Source organism: Leuciscus leuciscus (genome assembly GCF_965113295.1).
Source record: "Leuciscus leuciscus genome assembly, chromosome: 2".
Lineage (NCBI taxonomy): Eukaryota > Metazoa > Chordata > Actinopteri > Cypriniformes > Leuciscidae > Leuciscus > Leuciscus leuciscus.
The window spans coordinates 45489826-45513653 of record NC_138726.1 but is presented as its reverse complement, the minus strand read 5'-3'; the positions used below and the strand labels follow the sequence as shown (position 1 = coordinate 45513653).

Sequence of the window (23828 nt, the reverse complement as noted above, 5' to 3'; positions counted from 1 at the left end):
AGGATATGTGCAAACACTCATCAGTTTTCTGTCCAAAACAAAGATAGATAGACTGACAGACAGACAGACAGACACAGTTAAGATAGATAGACAGTTAAGATAGATAGATAGATAGATAGATAGATAGATAGATAGATAGATAGATAGATAGATAGATAGATAGATAGATAGATAGATAGATAGATAGATAGATAGATAGATAGATAGATAGATAGTTAGTCCATGGAACTTTTCAGTACATTTGGAACTCACTCATGAGATAATTTTATTTCTTAAGGTCCAGGAAAAAGAGAATAACATTAAAAAAAGGAACTTTATTTAATTTTCATTTCCAAGTACAAAAAGTATGAAACAGGCAAAAATGTAATTCCTTTACATTTACACTATATCACTATCATTATAAATATCATTACCATTATCATTGTTAAAACTAATTCAGAAATGTCTAATAAATGATGTATTCAGTCTTGTTACAGAAAACCCATAGCACCATTACTGTTCATAAATAATTATTTATTTGTTTCTGGAAGGTGGAGAGCGAGAAAAATGTCTCACCTCCAGCCTCTTCTATTATAGAAACCTGACTAATTTGAAATAAGTCACATTCTGCCTGTGTCCAGCAGGACTTGAAATGACAATTTAAAATAGGCAAGACTACACTAGGAGAACAATAATAACAATAACCATAGTCATAATAACAATGCCAATCATTAATGACATACTTAAACATAGTAAATACCAAATGCATTGCAATAACAATAGCATTTTGAGTTGAAACAGATGGACAGCTCTGCTCTATAAGTGTATTTAAAACTGGCCTACTCCAGAAGCTGCTGGGCTTCTCTCTCCCTGAACTTTGACCTTTAACCTTTGACCTTTTACGTACAGCAGGTCTCTACAGTCGAGCCATACTTTGTGCAAATATCTTTGTGGTGAATAAAAGGTGCAAGGAAGGTCAATTATGATAGTCCTTCCATTCTATTAATTCAATGGCAAAGGCACTTTATGGGATACAGGCGGTTTTCACTGGATTAGCAATGTAAAAAGCAAAATCTGAATTAATGAAGCATGTCAAAGTGAGATCAATTAGTGTATAGAACATGTCAATCAAACAGCCGGCCGGCTGGAGTCAAGTTCGGATCTGGAGAGGGAGATTTTCAGAGCGGATAAAGGAGGGATTATATACTGAAGAGAAGACTGAAGGAACAAAAGTGCATTTCACTGAGTGATAAACCGTAACCATGTAAGAGATGGAGGAGGGCTCGTGTCTGTCTCTCTTATCTCCCACTCCATTTCGGATTTCTTATTAATGGCAGAGAAGTACATGTAAATAGAAAAACATACAATACACATCCCTTTTCATCTCTCCCTGCCTGCAGACCTGTAAACCAAACTTTACTGTCTGACATTCATTTTCACTCCATCCTAATACAATCTTTCCAAATGTCATCTACTTGTATCCCTCTTACACTTCTCTTCCCATGCCTTTCATGTTCATCTCTAAACCTTATCGAGCAGAGAGCGGTGACAGTAGAGGAGGCGTCGAGGGGTACCATAGTGGTGGAAGAACAGCAGAGCCCCCAAAGTGACAAGCACACAGGCCAAAAGAAAGAGCGGGATGACGATGGTCGCGGCTCTTCCCATGCCTCCGCCTTCTGACTCGTCCATCTCAATGATAAGCACTTCCTCATCTGTGCCGGCCCTCTTCATGGGATCCTCCCCTTCACAGCCCATCCAGTTAGTCAGGACAGATTTGGGGAAGCCTGGCTCCACCTTCAGTTGCTGATTGTTAAACTTCCAGTACTTATTGGCTTTGTAGAAGTAGGTGTGGGCTGAAAAATTGGGGAAAAAGCTGATTCAGTAAAAGTGGCTCTAAATTTCTAAATCTCTATCTCTATTGCATTTTTGTATTGCGATATATTGTGACACAACATATTGTTACACCCCTAATATAATATATATAAATAAATAAATAAAATAAATATTTATATATATATATATATTAGGGGTGTAACAATATATCGCAATATAAAAATGCAACAATATGTATCGTGGATAGTTCACCCAAAATAAAAATTACTGTGTGAGAAAAATTCAAGTTTTTAGAGTTTTAGTGTCAGTACTACATTAATCTACTATGTATAACGTTGAATATAATGTATAATAATGCAATGGGGGAATATTTTTGGGTCCTAATGATGCCAAATGTTTTATGTTACCAGTAAAAAGTGGCCTACATTATTTTAAATATATCTAGTCAGTGATAGAGAGCAAGCCCATTCATTTACACCCGCAATGTAATATAAAATTACCATTTTAATCAACAGTACATTTTTTGTTAACCTTTTATTATATGTCTTGGAGTATCACAATAATATCGTATTGTTAGTTCAGTATTGTGATATGTATCGAAATAAATTACATTTTAAAATATATTCAAATGAAAAACAGTTATTTTAAATGGCAAAAATATTTCAGAATATTGCTGTTTTTACTAGGGTTGAAATTGAAAAAATTTGATTATACCAGCAGTTCTGCTGTACCAGTAGTAAACGAGTACCGGGCATATTCGGTACCCGCTGATAGGCGGTTGCTTTCAAACGCTCCCGTGTGTATCTGTGTAAGCACTCTGTGAAGAGTGTCAAAGGTTTCTATTTACAACTGTTTTTGAAGGACTGATCATTGTAGCCAATCACAGACATATCTGTTGAGTGTGTGAACGCAATGGCCAATCAGAGGTGATTAAGTTAGTCAGAATCCGCTCAAAACACTGAAGTTTTCGCAGGAGTGGTGTTCTCAGTGAGCAGGCGCTGAAGTGATTGATAGCTTCAGCTCTTTGTCTGCCTTCTGTTTATAACCCATATACACTTGAATAAAAGTTTAGTTTTTCATGCGGCTCAGTACACTGCAAAATTTCTGCATTTACAACTGTATTTAAATGCGTGATTGAAACCCAATGATTGACAGTGATATAACCACAGCAACAGACGGGATAAAAATATGATACTGTATGCCAAAATAGATGTACATAAAAACTCTTAAGAGTGTAAGTGCAAACAGACCTGCCACTTGCTCTATGTGTATTTGTTTCTTTGTCCTTAATTTTATTACAAATTTTTCACTTGACCTTTTTATATACAATGTTCACATTTGAAGGCTACATGTTTACTTATAATTATTATCATAATAAATAAGAATAAATAATAATAAATTCATTAATTTAATTAATATTTTTATTTCAAAATAGATAAATAAAATAGTAAAAGAGTTCGAACCGGTTTTGCTATGGTACCAAAATTGGTACAGAGAACCATGAAAATACTGGTATTGGTATCTACTACTGCAATATTGGTACCGTGACAACCATAGTTTTTACTGTAATTTTGATCAAATAAATGCATCCTTCGTTGGCATAGTCTTTTTTCAAAAATATAAAAAAATCTTGACCCCAAACTTTTGCATTATTATATATATATATATATATTTTTTTTTTTTTTAAGGATAGTGAATATATACGATATACAATATGAATATATAGTGAATGATAGTGGAGAACAAAAGCTTCTGTACCTCTATCCTCGCTCATGAAGGCCCCTTTGATATTATCTGGTACTCCTTGCCATACATTGATGGGTTTGGGGTAGTCTGAATCCACAGATCTGCTTTCCTCATTGAAACGGTAATATCTGAGAAAACAGAAAAGGCATGAATGGGGAAGAAAAACAATAAAAGAAAGGGAGAAGTTCACAAAAAAAGAAGAGGAAATATTTTTCTCCATATGACATGAAATCACATGGATTTACAATCAGACACTGAGTAAGATATGGTAAGTGACACTGGAAACTTACTTGGTTCCTCTGAAGAAGTAAGTGTTGCCAGTGGGTGTGTAGAAAACAGCTGCGTCCAGCTTGTCTCTTGGTAGGCCTGTGCCAAGTTCCTTGAAAGTTTTTGGATAACCTTCCTCCATTTTAGCCTCATTGAAAACCCAGTACTTATCACCTAGTGAGAGGAGAGACAAACAAGAATCATTAGAATATAAAGAATATAAACCTTTATTTATCTAGCACGTTATACAATACAGATTATTTCAGTGATAACAGGAAATTATGCATTTAGGCTGAAGTAGTTTCGGTGTTGATTCAGTTCCGTTGTGAAGATCATCAGATATTAAATTAGCTCATTTCATCTCTAAAGCAGTTCTGCAAAACATGATATCATTGTTCAGCCCAGTTCAGTTCTCATACAACAGCACCAGTACATTCAGATCAATAATATTGTTGAGTATTAAGTGTCCCCAACTGGGTAAGCCAGAGGTGAGAGTGGCAAGGAACCCAAACTCCATCAGGTGACAGAATGGAGAAAAAAAATCTTGTGAGAAACCAGGCTCAGTCGGGGGGCCAGTTCTCCTCTGGCCAACGAACGAACACGGTGTCATTATGATTCAGGCTGCATCACGAGTCAGAATTCAGATCGGGATCGGGATCGGTAGCATTAAAATATTTTGTCTACAACGAAAGGCAAAATAATAAAGAAGACAGACAGACGCACCTTTGAAGAAAACAAATTTTCCATCAGAACGTTCGTAGGCTGCGTTGATAGAGGGAGGCAGTCCCTTCCAGAAGTGTCCAATGGGCATGGGATACCCCTGCTGAGGTTTACCATCACGCATTCTCCAGAACCACTTTTCCTGTGAAGTAAAGGGGGTGTAAATATAAAATACTCACAAAATACATGGAATGTCCACACAAAACAGTTTCGTTTTGCATTCTGTTGTACCTTGAACACGAACATCTCTCCCCTGAGGAAAGCGATGGTGTCAAAGTGTCCCTCACATATGTTGGGGCCAAAGGAAGGGCGGTCTGGCCTGGGAGTGGGGGGCCGGGGTGCCGGGGGGTGGGGCTTTTCACCAGACCGAGCACCTGCCGAAAGACACATGTCATGTCTGTTTTTAATTTGGTTTTACATTCATGTTTCCTGTCATGTCATGTGATTCCCTGCTCCCCTCATGTGATCTGGTCATGTGGTTCCTTTGTTTCATGTATTATGTTTTCTTTAGGTTTGTTTGACTTGAAGCGGCACTGCACGGACTGATCAGTGTATGATATCAAAGTATGGCGAGAGTGATTAGAGAGCAGATGCTCTATGTGCTTTTGAATCGCTCTCATGGTACTTTGATGTCATACACCGATCGGTCTGCGCAGCGCCGCTTCATTTCAAACACACTTATTGATTACTCTCAGCTGTATCTTTTTAGTCATTAGTCTTTGTGTATTTATAGCCCTCATGTTTCCATTTTCTCTTGGCTAGTTTTTTTCGATGTAACCTGTTGTTGATGAGTTTGGTCAAGCCTGTTTATGCCACGCTCTAGTCTGTTCAAGTCAAATGCTCATGTTTATGTCATGTCTTAGTTCTGTTTGTTTTGTATCCGGTTTTTCGTTTGTCAATAAAACTGCACATGTAAAATTATTATAAAAATGATGAATAAGTAAATAAAAATAAATATATGTATGCAATGCAAACTGACTGCCATATATCTGCTGGATCCCCCGTCTGTCATCATCGGGCAGCACAAAGTTCTCAGTGTCCATCCACTGGTAAAACGGAGCCATGATGGCAGAGGGATCGCCTGAGTGTTCCAAACCAAGAGCATGACCTAATTCATGCACTGCCACCAGAAACACATCATTACCTGAAAGAGAGGCAGAACAATGATACTCTAAATGTAAAATAACACAGACTTCACATGCACACATTACACATTAAGTTTGTTCAGTTGACAGAAACATTCTTCACATTCTCTCATTCTTTGCTCACCTCCCTGGTCAACATTGCCTGTTGTCCAAGGCTCTGCTGCGTCGAAATGGGTATCACCTCCGATACCATGACCAGGGAAGTACGCGTGGGCCAGGAAACCTCCCTCGCCGTCGAATGGGGTGCTGTCTCCGTGATAGCCTTCCGCGAAGGAAAGCATGATATCTGCAAACTTGTCCACCTTGCCACTGATTTGACTGTATGGGATTTCACGGAACTTGAGTGGTATCACGGCCTCCCAGACCTTGAAGGCCTTCCTGATGGCCTCATGTGTGGCAGTCTCACCTACTTTAGGAGTGTAGTTCTGGATACTGGGTGAAGAAAACATTTGTGCTTAATTGCTAAATCTGAGTGTTCCTTTCAGGAAGGAAGTGCAGAAACAAGTCATTTTTAAATAAATACGTAAAGTCTGGTAACTATTTCCACTTCTGAAAAAGGAGAAGTAGACTAATAATGTTTAGAAGAAGTTAGTCATCATTTACGTGTTCTGAATGTTTAATCTTGCATTGGAATGCAAAGTGTAAATGCAATCCAGCTTGCTCCATCCAGAATACTATCTGAATACAAAAGTGCATGTTAATGGCAGGTGTATCCACCTTATTTTGCAAGTTTGTGAGCTATTTTCTGTAAACGCGTGAGACTTCAGATTCATTACCCGCTATAGGTAAATAACTAGAAGAATAACTAAGTGTGGTTATAACTAAGTTTACATATGGTCAAACTATTTGAGCTACAAACCAGTGTTTATGATTATGATTAGAAATTCAATATCAAGCAGCACAACGGACTGTTTTTGTACAACTAAAATAGCTGGAAGAGGGTGACACCGGAAGCCTCGCACATTCAGGTTACAAATGGCTGTGTCTGCTCTTACATTAAAATGAAGGTGGATAGAGTGCCATTAAATATTACTATTATTAATTTTCCTTAGGCTGTCAATTGCATTTCCATACCTGAATGTGACCTCTCTTTTGTCCCATTTTAGGCCCTGGATGACATAGCGCTTCTTTCGTAGGTTGCTCTTCAGTTCAGAACCGAATTTATCAGGAACACCGCACCTCGGCCGCTGCATCGCCCTAACAACATCATGTTAATGCAAGACATAAAGTCACTCAATCATACGTGACTCAGTCACCAAAGAAAACTGGCTGCAAATCAGATGTTTAATTCTCTATCAGGTCATCCATTTGTGGACAAAGATTGTCAGTCATTAGCAGAAATAATGTAACTATTGAGTAACATAATGCACATTATCTTTAAATGGTCACAATTAACCAGTGGTGGACAGTAATGAAGTTACATTTTACTTTACCAGAGTACTTTTATTTTGGTATACTTTTACTTCACTCCATTCCAAAGCATATTATCGCACTTTTTTACTCCTTCATTCCATAAAAACATGTCATTCCTCATTATTTCGAGCTGAAGAAATCGCCACCCGATACCCAAACCAAGATGTGATAACGATTCATGAATGAGCCGATTCTTTCCAGTGAACCTGCTGAATTTGTTCACAAATCGCACTGAATGATTCATTCTTGAATTGGACTATTAATTGCAGCTGTGCTTGAGTTAACAACTTGAACAGCGCAAAAAGTAAGTTACTAATAGTTAACACATTTAGTATGTCACTGTAAATTAAAATACTTTTTAGGTCATGACTGTCAGTTATTTGTGAACTAAATGTGCTATGAAAGTGTATTAGTATAATAATAGGTATAATGTAAAGCTTTGGTTATAAAATAAATGTTTGCTTATTCTCAGATCAACATACACGTTAAATGTCTGAACTGATTTTTCTTATTATTGCTGACAAATGACTAGTACTGGCTAGAGTAAATAATCAACATGGTTCATTGATCAGTGCTTTTTATTTTTAATAATTAAGTTAAGTACATTAAATGACTTTTGTACTTTTCAAGTAATACAGAAAATGAGTACTTATACAAGTAATATTTTATTAGGGTATATATACTTGTACTCAAGTACTTCATCTGTACCACTGTAATTAACAAAATAGAGATGTACGAGACTGGGCAAGACTTACGATAGTGTAGCTGGATCCATAGTGCCGCTGACAGTGAGGCCATAGAATTTCTGCATGGCGGATATGGCGGAGGTGATGGATTTAGGAGAGCGGATTGCCTGAGCCCGAACATCGCCAGGAGGAAGATACCCATACTGCTGGAGCCATGCCTGAGAGAGAATGAATGTCTCATTATCACACAACACACATTAACATGCAGCTGTCCCATCACTACTCTTCTTAATTATAATAAACCAAATTCAACGTGAATAAAAGACACACACACACACACACACACACACACACACAAAAAGTTTCTCTGGAAAACATCACAACTTCTGTCAGAGCATGAAATAGCACAGGTGTCATGGCTGTGACCTCAGTGAATTAAAGGTTGGGCTGAATGTTTTTGAAGTGTCCTCACTGTTCCAAATATCTCAGTGCAGCACCACATCCACATGACATGCTGTCTGAATTTATAAAATCTAATTGTACATAAACCTGCCAAAGTCCACAAACATCAGTGATGAACCGCAGTGCAAGCACAAAGATGTGTGTGTGCTTATGACCTGGTTAAACTTTTGTGAGTGAAAGAGTGTGTATGGATGCTCAACAATTTTAAAGGCTTTAACTGTGTGTTGTAACTGTAAGTAACAGTGTGTCAGAGACTTTATGACCTTTTTAGGTGTGTTTCCAACCTAGTTATACTTTGGGGATATATTTGCTGAAGAAAAGCAAATAACTTTTATTATTTAAAAATGCTAAGTGTTTCCTTTTAGGGGTGGGATTAGGGCTAGCCACACTTGGGTAAAGGCAGACTGACTTTGAATTAAAACTGTTCTTTTGTTTTCTGGCTTACTGAAATTAACACTGAGAACATGAAAAGAGAGAAAAAGGAAAACTAACAATAAAATCTAAATATATCTTATAATGTACAGCTAAACAAACGACAATGGTAATGTAATTATGTAGCTTCAAAGAACTTAAATCTTCATGTGTTTCATGTGCTTATGACTTGCGCTCAAAGAAAACATGTTATATATATGTTCACTGTAAAGAAGCAAAAACCCACATGATAAACTGGTATTCTGAATACTGAAGGGACATTTCCATCTCGTGTCTATGGTAGTTATGGCTCTGATTATAGCTGTGCAGGTGGTTGTAGACTAATGCGCTGATCTGGGCTGTTAACAAAGGTTACAGGTTTAGGAGTGACTGTCTGTTAGACTAAATGGGTAAATGTCTCATTTTAAGGATCAGACAGCCAGTGTCTCCAGTCCAACCACAAAGAGTGTCAGCAAAAATTACAAGCATTTTTCGGTAATCCTTGTGACCTCAGACTGCCTTCCTTTCTTATTTTCTTTCTTTCTTTCTTTTCTAAGTATAAGCAGTATCTGTATCGGCTACAAAAAGAATTGAGAAAAAGAAGAACGAGCATGATGGCATAGAGACCGTTCAGATTTACAATGGTTGAAATTAAGGCATAATTATGTTCATAAAGCTAATTATAAAAATAAATAAAAAAAAGCATATTTTTCAGTTTATGGGACCTTTTGATTCACATACACTTACAAAATGTGAATTACTTGGAACTAAATATTAACTTATGTTGGTCTATGTGCAACGTTCTAAAACTATATCCCAGATGTCTTTGCATTTTAGGGTTATTGTGCCTTTAGAAACAAAGATAGCATAGTTCACTTCACATACTATATTAAACTGAAAATTTGTTGAGAAAGAAATCTGTAGTCGTCTCAATGAATTTATTGGCTTAGTGAATAAACAAGTTCAAATTGACTAAACAAAGTATCATAACAATTTTAAGACAAAAGCTTAGATACAAATCTGTGTATATTGCTCAATTTTATGGCACTTACTCCTATTATTTACACATTATACTCTTTAAAATGGACGAAACACCTCAACAAACCTGTATGTTAGCATACAATACTACAGCGATTAAGAAACCACATCCAGAGAGCAACTTCACTAAATCAGTGAGTGCTTTCACACGGGTTCCTTCACATTGTAGATTTTCAAATGGGACTGGTCTACACTGACCATTTTGGTAGAGGAAGTGTATAACTGGATAGGGCACTATAGTGTAGTGTTAACCTGGTCACCCTTTCTCCATTTTTCTTTCTCTCAGTCCGTAATTCAATTCCTCCTTCTTTATGAGTGCTTTCTGTGTGTGGTGCCTCCGCTGTGGTGACGCGCCCCGTTTTTGTAAAAACACTAACTCATGAGGATGAAAATGTTTCCCTTTCTCTCTTACTCCCTCTGAAGGCCACTCTTACTCCCTCCTGAAAAGCCTCAGGTCTCCTCTTAATGCAGCCAGCAATCCCAGCATGCTCCGCTGCCCTGGAACTCCCAGTGGTGGGTGTCAAAGCTTCTATTTAGAACACCTCTGCCGTTCCCGACTGAGGAAGAGCGAGTCACTGTGTGGCCATGTGTCAGGTATTACCATGCAGACAGCTAGCCTTTATTGAGTTTACTGAGTCTCGGGCTGTCTGGGTAAGCTTTATGTACTAATTACGCTGCCATTATTCACAGATCTGGGAACAGAGTTCAACAGTAACCATTAACTCACACATGATAGTGACTGGCATAAACAGAAGACATGAGGTTATGTGTAATCACATGCTATGACATCACTGCCACACATGCTACAGCAAAAATTAAATCTATTGTGCTTTTTTACTTTTTCAACTTTCTTTATTGTGTAATGTTGACATCTGAGCACGAAAAAGGTCTGCAAAGTTTCGAAGCACAAAGTCATTCCAAAGGGAGTTATTCTCTATATCAGTAGCCTACGCACTGTTTCTGAACTCCCTGAAACGCCTCCATTGTAGTCTTGGGTTTTCTTCCGGGAACGATCACATCACATAATTCCTCATTTAAATAATTCCCATCCAAGGCATAGGCAAAAAACACGCTCAAAGCAGTTGACCAATCACAACACACTGGTTCAGTCGACCAATCAGAGTACATTGCGCTTTCCGGAAGAAGGGGCTTAGAGAAATGAACTAAACTGAGCATTACTGACACACTGGGAAAAATAATTCAATAAACATTCGAGCATGAAAACCTATTCTCGTACACCCCAAAAACAAAATCAAGACTTCGTAAATATGGCCTCTTTAAAACTCTGACATGGAGCCAGTTGGGATGAAGTGCTTTCAAAGACGGCACTTTCTGAAAAACAATTTCATCAGTTTTAGTGTTGCGACATTCCAAACATGTTGTTTTGCTAGAATGTGTGCACAGTTTTAACCCTAATCTCTGATTTTTATAGTTTCTCTGCAGAAAATATTGCTGTCAGACTTTCCAGGCTCAGAGGGGGGGGGGGAAAAGCAGCATTTATGATTTTAACAGCTGATCTGCTGCTCCTACGGCATTAAAGAGGGAGAAAAAGAAGTTGGAGAGAAAAAAACAAAACCTAAGTGAGGTCCTAGAGATTTTTTTAAAAGTTAGAAATATAAAAACAAAGGGTAGAAGAAAAAGAAAGGAGAAGAAAAAAAGGAGGCCAGAGGTGAGTCTGAATGCACGACAGAAGGACTGAGTCAGTCGTTCCTCCTTGTCTGTGCCAATGGAAAAAACGGAAAGTTTTTCAGGCATTAGTGCCTGTGTCTCACTCTGCATCTTCACGTGGAGGATCAGATCACTGACCCATTTACTGAGAAGCTGAACTAATTCTGACACAGGATATTAATCACAATCCAAAAAATAACGCAAACTCAAAAATATCTTGCAGTTTCTAATTTGAGATCACAGAAGAAAAAAAAAATACCAATGTCTAATTCCAGCAGTTACAGATGCATGACATTATCATCCATATATAATCCACATATTTATTTATATACTGCAGAACTACATTGTTTTTCCATGTACACAAAACAAGAATCAAAAAGAGAAATTGTGGAGTCTGATAGTCTTACTGAATGAAATCTCAACATATGATTTTTCTTCTAAACTGCAACAAACACTTTTTCAAGCCTCTTTAAGTGATGAAGGTCTGAAAGATTCAGCTGAGTTTCAACAGATGCTTTGCATCTGTAATACTACTTAAACAAATACATCATCTCTCGTCTATGGTCTGGTCTGGGGGTGGGGGCAATACCCAGCTGTTTTCCATAAGGAATATGGCTGAATTTCTTCCTTTTTTCGCCGTTTTAGTACAGTATTCAAAACAAAAGCACCTGTAACAACAGAAAAAGTGCAGTGCAAAGTCATAATAACCTAATGTAAAGCATTTAGTTCATTAGAAGAAAAGTTCAGAATTCTTAGGGAAAAATGGCTGTACAACTTAGGAAAACCAAAAAACTTAAAACTTAACGTCAACCAAAAGTCTAAAGAATGATGGTAGTTTCACAAGCAATGGGCATCTGGGATTTGACCTTTTGTGTGACCTTACTCTCTGATCACGCGACTCTCACATGAGGAGACTGTTATTGTCTTTGAAAACCTTCGAAAGCTTTCGGTGGAATCTGGAGTGCTGACTGTTTTTCACACTAGCCTTGGGTACATCACTCAACTATCTCAGAAATGTAAAGGAGTGTGAGAGAAAGGAATGAAGGGATGCAAATAGACAGTTATTAAAATGTCTTTAAGTGTTAGTTCACCCAAAAATTGTAATTCTGTAATTAATTACTCTCATGTCGTTCCAAGGCTTTCGTTCATCTTCGGAACACAAATGAAGATCTTTTTAATAAAATCTGAGTGATTTCTGTCCCTCCGTTGACAGTCTATGCAACTACAACTTTGATGCTTCAAAATGTTCATAAAGAGATCGTAATCCATATGAATTAAGTGGTTTAGTCCAAATTTTCTGAAAAGACACAATTCATATATTGGCTTTTATTCATATAAACATTCATTAAAACACACATCCGTTAAAATAAAAGCCTAAAATTAATCTGTTCATCATATAAAGCGATTGTGTCTCTTAAAGGACAAGTTCGGTATTTTACACTTAAAGTCCTGTTTACAGATCGTATCTAATGAAATAGAACGGTTAAGATAAAAATTTGGACACATGCTCCTGTCCCGAGAATTTTAGGTTTATTTAGCTTTTGTGGACCTATTTTGCCAAACGCGTCACACCCGTGATTCTTCCGTTGAGAGCTTGAATAATAGACACTCCAGCCCAGTTGGTGGCGATAATGCACCTTTGCCAATTGCAAGCAAACCACGGGCATTTCATTGAATACACAGAAGAAGCAGAAGAAGAAGCGGCGGAGTAATACCGTAAAGGTGCTGCAGTCTCACAGCACGTCCTATTAAGTCAATGGAGCTGGACAAAAACTACGATAAAACCTGTTGGAATGCATCTTTTTCAGCGATTTTTGAGTGAACATTTCAGTGAACACCCCTGACCACTCGGTGAGTTTCACGTCTTTGTAAACGAAAGTTTAATGTGTTTTTAGGACGGAATCTTCCAGTGCATATAGACAACCATTGTGGGGGTGGGGGGGTGAAGCGAAATAAACCTAAAATTCTCGGGACAGCAGCATGTGTCCAAATTTTAATCTTAACCGTTCTATTTCATCAGATACGATCTGTAAACAGGGCTTTAAGTGTAAAATACCGAACTTGTCCTTTAAGAAAATGGTAGTTGCTAAAACTGTCAATGGAGAGTACAGAACTGGCTCAGATTTATTTAAAAATATATTCATTATAGTGTTCCGATGATGAACTGATAAGTTCACCTTAATGCGTTTGGAACAACATGAGGGTGAGTAAATGATGGCAGAATAAAAATTTTGGGGTGAACTAACCCTTCAAATCCTCTCTCTGATCTTGTTTTCTTTATTTTAGACCGTTCAGATTTCCTGGCTTGCATCTGTGACAGAGATGCCAAAACGTCCTGAAAAACAGTCATTCGTTCTCCACAGTTATGTGTCTACCAGACATAGGCCTATTTCTGAAACAAACATTTGGATGGCTCTGGGGTGTATAGACAAACTGATATATATAATGATAGCCTATATCTACCTGTTAGATTTCTTTTTTCTGTCAAAGCAAATAGAAAGAAAAAATGTGAATTTATAGATGCAGTAGGCTACAGAAACCACAGAATTGCGACACTTTAATAACTAACCCTCTCTAGGAGCCCTGGAGCCTCTGACTCACTCCTGTTTTTGTTTTACCTTGATATTTAGGGATCCGAAAAGACAGTTTTCCATCTTAAACAGATGAACAGATGAACCAAACTTCATCTGACTCAATTGTATTCAACTGTGAATTATGAGGTACATGAATACACTTCATGAAGGAAATCCTGACATGCGGAAACATCCGAGTGTATCTGTGTCCAACAATACAGGCTTGATAGAGAAATAGTGGAAACACACACAAACAGACCGCTGGCAGGTCCCGACTCCCCACAAGGTAGTTTTATATCCTTTTGGGGGCATTTGGTCCCCACAATGTTGGTTAATTCTGCACACACACACACACACACACACACACACACACACACACAATACTAGAACAACACTGGCTGTGCATTTACCTCTGGTCGGACTTCTTTGTCACTGGTCCCGCTTTGCACCAGAAACACGCTCGCGAGGGCGAGCGGCAGTAGTCGTGGTAACGTCTGGAGTTTAGGTAACATATTCCTCAGTGCGCGAGAGTAGGCTACTGGGCTCGGGACACAAAAATGCTTTAGGCTCCGTTCTTAAAGTTTTCTCCTCTAAGTTTTCCCCAGTAGATTGTCCTAAATCAGACCATTCCAACAGTGAAAACGTTTCCTTAAAACTCTGCCTGGTAGTTTTTCCTAAGTAGCTACAAAAAGAATAAAAACCGACTTATGCCTAGCCTATAAAGTATGTAATCATAATTATTGAAAACTTTTCCAAAAGTAAAGCTGGACCATACGCTTTACAGCCGAAGAGAGAAGACTATCTTCAGATGTGATTATTATTCTTTTCTTTTTTAAAAAAAATCTTAGATCTGCGCTACATTCTCATCTTGCGCTTGAGTTTTCTTTTGTCCTCCGCTGATCTCTATCTCCACAGGCGGCTTCACTGTCAGATTGGAGACGTGGTTGTTTCTTACGTCCTCTGCGGTAATCTGCCTGCACTACAGACTCAGAGCTTCTAACTGGGAGGAGTTAAAAGAGAATCGACGCTGCAGATGTGCATTTTTCCCAGTGTGCTAATTATTCAATGACTTTCCGGGGGTTGAGATTTTAAAGGAATTCTCTCCGAAATTCAACCGTCTTTTGTCGCCTCTAGAACAGATAGCCAAACTTAAAATAAGTTTTTAAACAGAACACTTATTGTGCTATTTGTGATAGGCTAAATGTAATAGCGTAAAGTATGAAAAAAATAAATAAAATAAAACCATTTCCAACAAGTCGCATTGGTGACAATGTCGCCTCTGGCGAGCTGATGGATCTGTAGGCTACCACATATTAATTCTGTTGGTTAATTCCACACACACACACACACACACACACACACACACACACACACACACACACACACACACACACACACACACACACACACACACACACACACACACACACACACACACACACACACACACACACACACACACACACAAACAATTCTAGAACAAAACTGTCTGTGCATTTACCTCTGGTCTGACTTTGTCACTGGTCTCGCTTTGCACCAGAAACACGCTTGCGAGGGCGATTAAATAAAAATGATATTTTAACATTTCTTTATTGGGTGTGTTGAATCAAATGTTGAAGAAAAAACTGTCGGATAAAACTACACGGATAAAAAAAAATGAAGGAAAAAATACAAACACTTAAAATGCTTTCTCATTTTTACTCATAGAGGACAATTTAAGATCTTACAGACGTTACTGGCAAACTGGGCCACCTAGTTTTTAAATAAAACAATAACATTTAATAGTAGCCTAAATAATAAAAAATAAAAATAATACTACCAATAAAATATAATAATAATAATAATATGTTGTTATTAATATGATTTATAATACTACTAATATTAATAATAATAGTATTAGTAATTCATATTAGATTGACAAGATTTCACTGGATGCAGAAATACATGGTTTATTATTATTATAATTATTATTATAGTGAATACTTTAATATTATAAAATGATGAAAACAGTATGAGTAGGTGTGTTCAAACTTTCAACAGGTAGTGTGGCCTACTTAAAAAAACAGTACCAATGTGGAGACTAGTAGTGTATTACAACCATAGGATTACAACAATCCATGGCAATGCTGAAAATAAAGCGCTAAATGATGACATCTAGTGTTGAAAGGCGAACATTACAAGCAGAAAGCAGCGTGCATATAGCGTCACCGAAACGTAGTTGGGTGGTGGATCGTCTCCCACCTACGAAACAGAACTTACGGAAGTGACTGAGAACGAATGTCAACAAGAGAGAAGAAGAAAAGGTACGGTAAAGATAAAGTCACAGAACAATACTATACGAAAGAACGCATAGAATCTCATTTCGAATAGTTTATAGTGTGGTATCAGGTCTTAATAGTGTCCTAATATAAAGTAAAGTAAGTAGCAGGAAGCCAGCTAGCGTTAGCAAAAATCAGACGAGAAAGGCTGGTTAGAAGTCGGAAACGAAACTTTCGGAACAATCAGTCAGTTTAGACGCTGGTCGTCTTACTTTTTTACGGGCGAAACGTAAGTAAATGCCCTGAATTATATGCTCTGACTATATGTATGAAGTGTCACTGAATAGTTTGAATGTTTCGTTTATAAACATTACACGGCTACTCTGCCTAACACCGAGTTGCGTCACTGCTGGGAAGAGAGCGAGACAGGAAGTCTGTGCGAAAGACATTCTAGTCGATTTTTGTTGTCAATTACCGACTATTTTAATTCGCATCCATGTATTTGACTTTTGTCGAGGTTATGCCATCGAGTTGAGTTTCTGATTGAAGCAGTTGTTTTTGAAAGCTAATGCTGGTCAGGCACTGAGCTTGTGTTGCCTTTGTCTGAAATGGTTAGTTTATGGTGTTTATTTTTGTCTTTACAGCTAAACACTTCCAACAGGACGCATTGGTGATGGTGCCGCTTTTAATTGTGGCGAGCTGATGGATCTACCGACCACATTTTTGCCATAAATAGTTTTTATTTTATTTGTGTTTTATGAAACAACGACAGTCATTGGCTTTTTAGAATGTCTATTTCTCACAGCCTTTACGTCTTAGGTCTTTTGTTTTTATCAGGTAAGATATCATGATTTTGTCCTTGACTGTGTATCATGCAGATATGATACAAACTCTTATTTATATAAATCTGAAGCAGACTTTTCTTGTTGATTGAAATACTGACCTTGACTTAACTAAAGGTTACTATGGTGACTTTACAGTCAAGCAAGGTAACATAAACCTAAGATTGATTGTATTTACATCATGATAAATGGCAATAAACCACATTTAGTATTCTTTGTCTTATATGTGATTTGTATTTTTTCTCCCACAGTTCCTTGCACTCTGGAGCTGGTCTTGAGTGCCGGTAAGGAAGAGCTTGACATCTCTTTGTTTGTTTCTCAGTCTGAACGCTTATTTTAATTCACACCCAATGCCCCAGTTGAAAATGCAACATTCCTGACTGAATAGTCATCGAGAAGCTGAAGTCAAAAACTAAAACATTAGAGATTAAAGGGATAGTTCACCTAAAAATGTAAATTCTGTCATAATTTACCCCCCATCAAGGTGTTCCAAAGCTGTATGAATTTCTTTCTTCTGCTGAACACAAAAGAAGATATTTTGAAGAATCTGGGTAACCAAACAGTTGATGGGGTCCCCTTATTATTATTTTTCCATACTATGGAAGTCAGTGGGGTCCATCAACTGTTTGGTTACGCACATTCTTCAAAATATCTTCTTTTGTGTTCAGCAGAAGAAAGAAATTTGCAAAGAAATGGTTCTCAGATAACTCCAGTAAATCACAGATCGTCTATTGTGATTTCACATAGAAATTTAGGGCTAGAGCACAATAAAATGTAAAGATATTTTTGCTTTAACTGTCTGTTTCAGCTCATTGTGATCATTCACCCAAAATACTACAACAAAGACAAGGAGAGATTCATAACTCTGCCCACCATTCCTGGTCTTCCCGTCCACTCAACTGCAGCTGGCTGATAACCTCAAAAGTTGGGGAGCGTGTCATCATCAGGTACTAATAATATTTTATTGAACCTTTTTTTGGGATCGTTGGAAATATAAATATTAAAGCTTCTATGCATATATGAACAATATGAATGTGAAAAGTGAAAGTCAGCCTAATGATGAGCATATCTAAGTTTACAAATATGTTAACAAATGGCTTTTGTTGTTAACAAGGTAAAAGCCTTGTTATTGTGATTGCTTTGATCCTTACACAGTAAATGGTAAAAAAAATTTAATTACCTGCCATTTCATTTGTGTCCATCTCTTTTGAAGTTTTTCCCAGTTTAATATGAGATGTGGACGGGAATGGGTGTCCGTGGTTCCACTCACTGGCAGCCCTTTCAAACTCTGCGGTTACCAACTTCCAGCACCATTTGAGATGACAGGGGGAAACATTACAGTGACACACCACTTCCTCACTCATTTCTACCCAGTAACAGGGTTCCGTCTTTCATATATTAAAGGTAGGGTAGAACACATTGAAGGGAAATTTTCACAGTTCCGACCCTGTCACTGACTTTATCCAGAAGACTGTAAAAACTCTGTTCTTGAGTATGTGTTTAACAGGGTTCATTTGTCTTTCTCCCACCTCTCCAGACTCAGGTCCCTGTTCTCAAGGCGAGTTTGAATGTTACAGTGAACGTTGTCTCCCGGCATCATGGCGCTGTAACGGACGAGTTGAATGCCTTGGTGTGGGTGATGAACTTGGCTCTGACGAGGACGGATGTGACGATGTTAGCCCTGAACCACCCATAGATGACGTAAATCACCTCCTTCCAGCTGAAACCAGCACCTTGGTGATCCCATTATCCAGCACAGATGTACCGCCACCGAAGATCCATGATTTTGCCTTGCTGCCCCAAGGAGGGCCATGTGGGGGATATTTGAGTGCATTTTATGGGTCGTTTACTCCCCCTTTACAAACGGGACAACCGTTGCTGTGTGTGTGGACAGTTGATCCTCAGGATTCACGACCACTCAAATTAGAGCTTCAACAACTGGAACTGGGTCCCCGAGACATGATCAAAATCACAGACCAGCGCCACGGCTCAGGCAACGTCATTAAAACAGTGAGTTTAACTCTTTATCTGTGAGATGATGGTGCTTGTGATTGATCAATGCAGATTAATCTATTTCAGTCTTGTTTCTTTGATGATATGGATAATAAGTCTTACATCCCCTCTCATTGACAATTACAGATCAACTCCGTGTCCAATAGCAAAGCAGTAGAGGTTGAATCCCACACCGGCTTGCTTTCCCTTATATACCGTATGGAGCCTTCATCTGATGGGCGTGGCTTTAATGCGACCTATCGCATCTCGGATTACTGCCTTCCTTGGGAGGAGCTTTGTGGGGGATCACTGGGAGGCTGTTACAACCCAAAGCAGCGTTGTGATGAGCACTGGGACTGTCCTGAAACGGGCCTGGATGAGGAAGGATGCTTTGGCTGTCAAGCTGGGCACTTCCTCTGTGGGATGGGAGGACTTAAGAAAGCAAGCCGCCCGCAGGACCGACCGGTCTGTTACTCGATTCATGAGCGCTGCAACTACCAGCTCAACTGTGCAGATGGAACTGATGAAAGAGAATGTACCATCTGCCAACCTGGGACCTTTCACTGCGACAGTGACAGGTTTGTATGTGTTCATAAACGAGTATACGCCACTGTTTAAATGGTTGAGGTCGGTAAGATTTTATAAATATTTTTAGTGAAGACTCTTACGATCAAGGCTGCATTTTTTTTTAATATAAAAATACAGTACAAAACAATAGTACTTTGAAACGTCATTACAAATAAAATAAAATAAACGATCTATTTGAATATATTTTAAAATGTAGTTTATTCCTGTGATGGAAAAGCTGAATTTTAAGCAGCCATTCTTAAATGTCATATGACCCTTCAGAAATCATTCTAATATGCTGATTTGATGCTCAAGAAATATTTCTTATTATTTTCATTGTTGAAAACAGTTTTGCTTTTTAATATTTTAGTGGAAACGGTGGTACATCTTTTTTAGGATTCTTTGAGTAGGAAGTTAAATAAAACAGCATTTATTTGAAATAGTGATAAAACTTTACAATAAGGTTCATTAGTTAACATTAGTTTAATACATTAGTTAGCATGAAGTAGTAATGAACTGCATTTATACAGCATTTATTAATCGTTGTTAATGTTTACATTTACTAATACTTTATTAAAATCTTGTTAACATTAGTTAATGCACTGTGAACATGAACAAACAATGAACAGCATTTCAACAGTATTTTTATGAACTAATGTTAACAAATTGAACAAATACAGTAACAAATGTATTGCTCATGGTTAGTTAATACATTAACTAGTGTTACCAAAATAGTTTTTTTGTAACAAAGTAAAACTCTTTACTCTCACTTTTGAACAGTTAATTTAATTCGTCCTTTCTGAATTGAAATATTCATTTCTCACTGACCCCAAATGTTTTAATGGTAGTGTATATATTTTGCCCACCATATAATTGGCTTTTTAAAATCTGCCGATGTTTAATTGATTGAGCAGGTGTGTGTTTGAGAGCTGGCGTTGTGACGGACAGGTGGACTGCAAGGATGGCACCGATGAGCTTAACTGCACTGTGACCCTTCCCCGAAAGGTCATAACCGCAGCTACTGTTGGAAGCCTTGTTTGCGGACTTCTGCTAGTCATTGCAATGGGCTGCACCTGCAAGCTGTACTCACTACGCACTCGAGAGTACAGGTAAAACCATCTAAACCAGATAATAACTACAAAAATTAACATAATTTTCCAAATATAATAATTTTACAGTGTCAATGATTTGATTAGATTTTTCTGAGAAAGATCAGGACATCATTATGTGAAATATTATGTTATAATAGTGACAATATTTCTGTATACTCTTCTCTTGCCTTCTCAGCATGTTCGCACCAATCAGTCGTCAGGAGGCTGAAATGATCCAGCAGCAGGCCCCGCCCTCTTATGGTCAGCTGATTGCTCAGGGAATCATTCCACCAGTGGAAGACTTCCCTACTGAGAACCCCAATGAGGTAAGAGCTCTTGTTACTGTTTTAATACATCAATTTTATGAGAAATATGCAGTGCATCACATTTAAATGTATTACTTTAATATTTATTTGACAAAATAATCAATAATGAAAATAAAGAAATGATTAATGTAACAAAAGATGGCAATTACACGCTGTTATTTTGAACTTTCTATTCATTAGAGTCCTGGAAAAAATGTATCACTTTTTCCATAAAAATATTAAGCAGCACAATTGTTTTCAACATTGTGAATAAAAAAGTGTTACTTGAGCACCAAATCAGCATATTACAATCATTTCTGAAGGATCATGTGACACTGAAGACTGGAGTAAAAGACTGGCTGCTAAAATACATCTTTGCCATCACAGGAATAAATTATATTTAAAAATACATTAAAATAGAGAACAGATATTTTAAATTGTAATAATATTTCACAATATTACCATTTTACTGTATTTCTGATCAAATAAATGCAGCCTGGGTGAGCATAAGAGACACAAAAACGTTTTTAAAACCTTACCGATCCCAAACTTTGGAATGGTAGTGTATTTAGTCTAGTGTAGAGAAAAAAAAAAATGGTTTGGTTTTTCACTTTTGCATGTTTTTGTTTCCACAATCTTTTTTCAGACTGTCTCACTCTCTCTGAGAGGAATACTACAGCTCCTCAGGCAAGACAATGCTTCCTCTCTACGGCGAAGACGCAGGCCCCGGTTCGTCCGCAGAGCTGTGCGACGCCTACGAAGATGGGGCTTACTTCCCCGGCCCGCACCCAGGCCAACACAGACCACAGCCTCTTCCTCCCAACAGACAGAAGCCGCTAATACTAGCACTGAGCCCAATCAGTCAAGTCCTGGAGTCTCCTCAGTGGCTACAGAGGCTGCCAGTCAGTCCTTGCCTCAAAAACTGTGTTTATCCCAACAGACAGAAACACAGCTGCAAGCGGAGGCTCCTCCACCTCCTTCTCCTCCACCTCCATTTTCTGTCCATCCAATTGAAGACCCTGAAACACATCAGACCGCACCCATCATCACTATCCCCCCGAGCAGCCCTTCCCTAGCATCTCTCTTCCACTCGCTGGGGCGGAGCATTTCCCGTTTCAGATCCTCCCCGTCCACTACTTCTCTTCCTCTTTCCGCATCCCCCTCTTTTTCCTGTTCTTCTTCAGAAGATGAAGTGCTGCTGATACCTCTCTCTGATGACACAACCTCTGATGATGATATCCCCATGCTGACATGAGCGACTCGTACTTCCTTTTCCCTTCCTGATCTGTCTCTCAGTTCACCATGTTCTCGCTCTCCCTGCCTTCCTCCTTTCAGCACGTAAGCGTCACCATGTTTGCTTCTTGTGCTGGCTTGGTGCCTTAACTTGTATTTGAGCATCTGTTTTCCTGACTTAAAGAAAAAGTATTGAAATAATGTGTGTCAAAAATATTTTGACAAGCGACTGCGTGTGTACAGATGTGTGTTGGTTGTGCACTTATCTAAATGGTTGAGTATGATGGAAGAGCATTTGCACAAAGAATCTCCCCCATCTGGCTTACGATAATGTTCCTCTGTGTGATCCTTTGCTGCAATGTTGGTTAAAAAGATTGATTTTAGTTAGAATTGCTTTTTTTTTTTTTATCTGCAGACATGGTTGTGTGATGTACATACATGTGAGTTTACCTCATAATGCTACAGGCCACATTTTATTGTGTGTTCCTCAGAAGTGCCTTTGATTGAGCTTCCTGTACATCACTAGACAGTATGTGACTGCGTATGTGCTTGCACGTAGGGCCAAACACACTTGCACAAAAGTTTACACATAGATATAGAAATCACCCTCGCTATGTATATGGTAGTGCATGGCAACTGTGGCAATAACTTAATAATAAAGACTTGTGTGTTGTGAGTGAGTGATAGTGTGTGTGTGTGTGTGTGTGTGTGTGTGTGTGTGTGTGTGTGTGTGTGTGTGTGTATGAAAGAAAGTGAACTAGCTGAAAGTGGGAAGCCACTCAATAGAGACAATCCTTCTTGGAGGTTTCACTTGCACCTCCACATGCACCACCAACCTGAATGACATCACCATATCACAATAACTTGAATATGTCTTTCAAAGTGAAAAGTTTAGATTTCATACTTTTCTGGCTCAGTGGACAATAAATGGGTGACCAGTCGTAGTGCCATATCTATAGTCACTTGATTTCAGCTGCTGTTAAGATCTGTCAGTTCACTCCTTCTTTTACCCTGTCAATGTTGTTTTTATTCTGTATTTTTAATGCCGAGATGTTGAACTCTCATCTGCTGAATGGTGACTAGAAAGACGTGGGTGGGAATTATCTTTGATGAACTGATGATATTAGGATGAATTTCACTGTATATATTTGCTAAACCAGCTGGAAAATCTACAAAGAATAAAATGATTTGCACTTTTATTCTTCCTTGTGTGATTTGATTTGCCAACTCTAATGTTGCGGTTTAGTTTCTTGTGTGTTTGTGAAAATTGCTGGGAATGTAAAGACTTTATTTGCACAATTTAAAGCTGAATGGATACTGCAAGGTAAAAAACAGTTCATGCTGTTAACATAGATCTAAAAAAAAAAAAATCTAGAATGCAAGTGTTACAGGTGAGGAATGTGACTTTCCCTTTTAAGGGAATATAAAGCATTAGTTCTACTGAAACAATGAGAGGTGATTGTCTTATTTGCACTTCAAAGCCTGCATTGCCTCAGTTTCTTTACATCCTGAGGAGGAGGATCTTTCTGCTCAGAAGAGAAGGAAACAAACAGATATATGCAAGTTTCCTAGTTCACCATCTCCAAATACAAGCTAAAG

General features: G+C 38.1%; 2 protein-coding genes and 1 long non-coding RNA gene across 4 annotated transcripts; 1 reads left to right on the top strand and 2 right to left on the bottom strand.

The window, feature by feature from the left end:
- Positions 1-294: 294 nt before the first annotated feature.
- Positions 295-15450, bottom strand: mmp14a (matrix metallopeptidase 14a (membrane-inserted)). 2 transcript variants are annotated; one of them, XM_082162641.1, is made up of 10 exons: positions 15443-15450; positions 7859-8007; positions 6765-6887; positions 5815-6122; positions 5525-5689; positions 4777-4919; positions 4549-4687; positions 3849-3999; positions 3571-3686; positions 295-1832 (listed from the first exon to the last, which is right to left on the bottom strand). In XM_082162641.1, the coding sequence occupies exons 2-10, from the start codon at positions 7912-7914 to the stop codon at positions 1501-1503; spliced, it is 1533 nt and encodes a 510-aa protein (XP_082018767.1). In that variant the 5' UTR covers positions 7915-8007; positions 15443-15450; the 3' UTR covers positions 295-1500. The 2 variants fall into 2 exon arrangements, with proteins under 2 accessions (XP_082018767.1, XP_082018766.1); XM_082162640.1 differs by lacking the exon at positions 15443-15450 and adding an exon at positions 14352-14923.
- Positions 15451-16124: 674 nt separating this feature from the next.
- On the top strand, positions 16125-23428 carry lrp10 (low density lipoprotein receptor-related protein 10). Its single transcript, XM_082162289.1, has 10 exons — positions 16125-16244; positions 16844-17036; positions 17293-17325; positions 17850-17988; positions 18255-18445; positions 18579-19051; positions 19181-19611; positions 20515-20709; positions 20888-21017; positions 21643-23428. Exons 2-10 carry the CDS (start codon positions 16988-16990, stop codon positions 22249-22251), a joined length of 2250 nt encoding a protein of 749 aa, XP_082018415.1. The 5' UTR covers positions 16125-16244; positions 16844-16987; the 3' UTR covers positions 22252-23428.
- Positions 17290-17843, bottom strand: LOC309493177. Its single transcript, XR_014203825.1, has 2 exons — positions 17665-17843; positions 17290-17588 (listed from the first exon to the last, which is right to left on the bottom strand). It is a non-coding gene; the product is annotated as an uncharacterized lncRNA (long non-coding RNA).
- Positions 23429-23828: the final 400 nt, after the last annotated feature.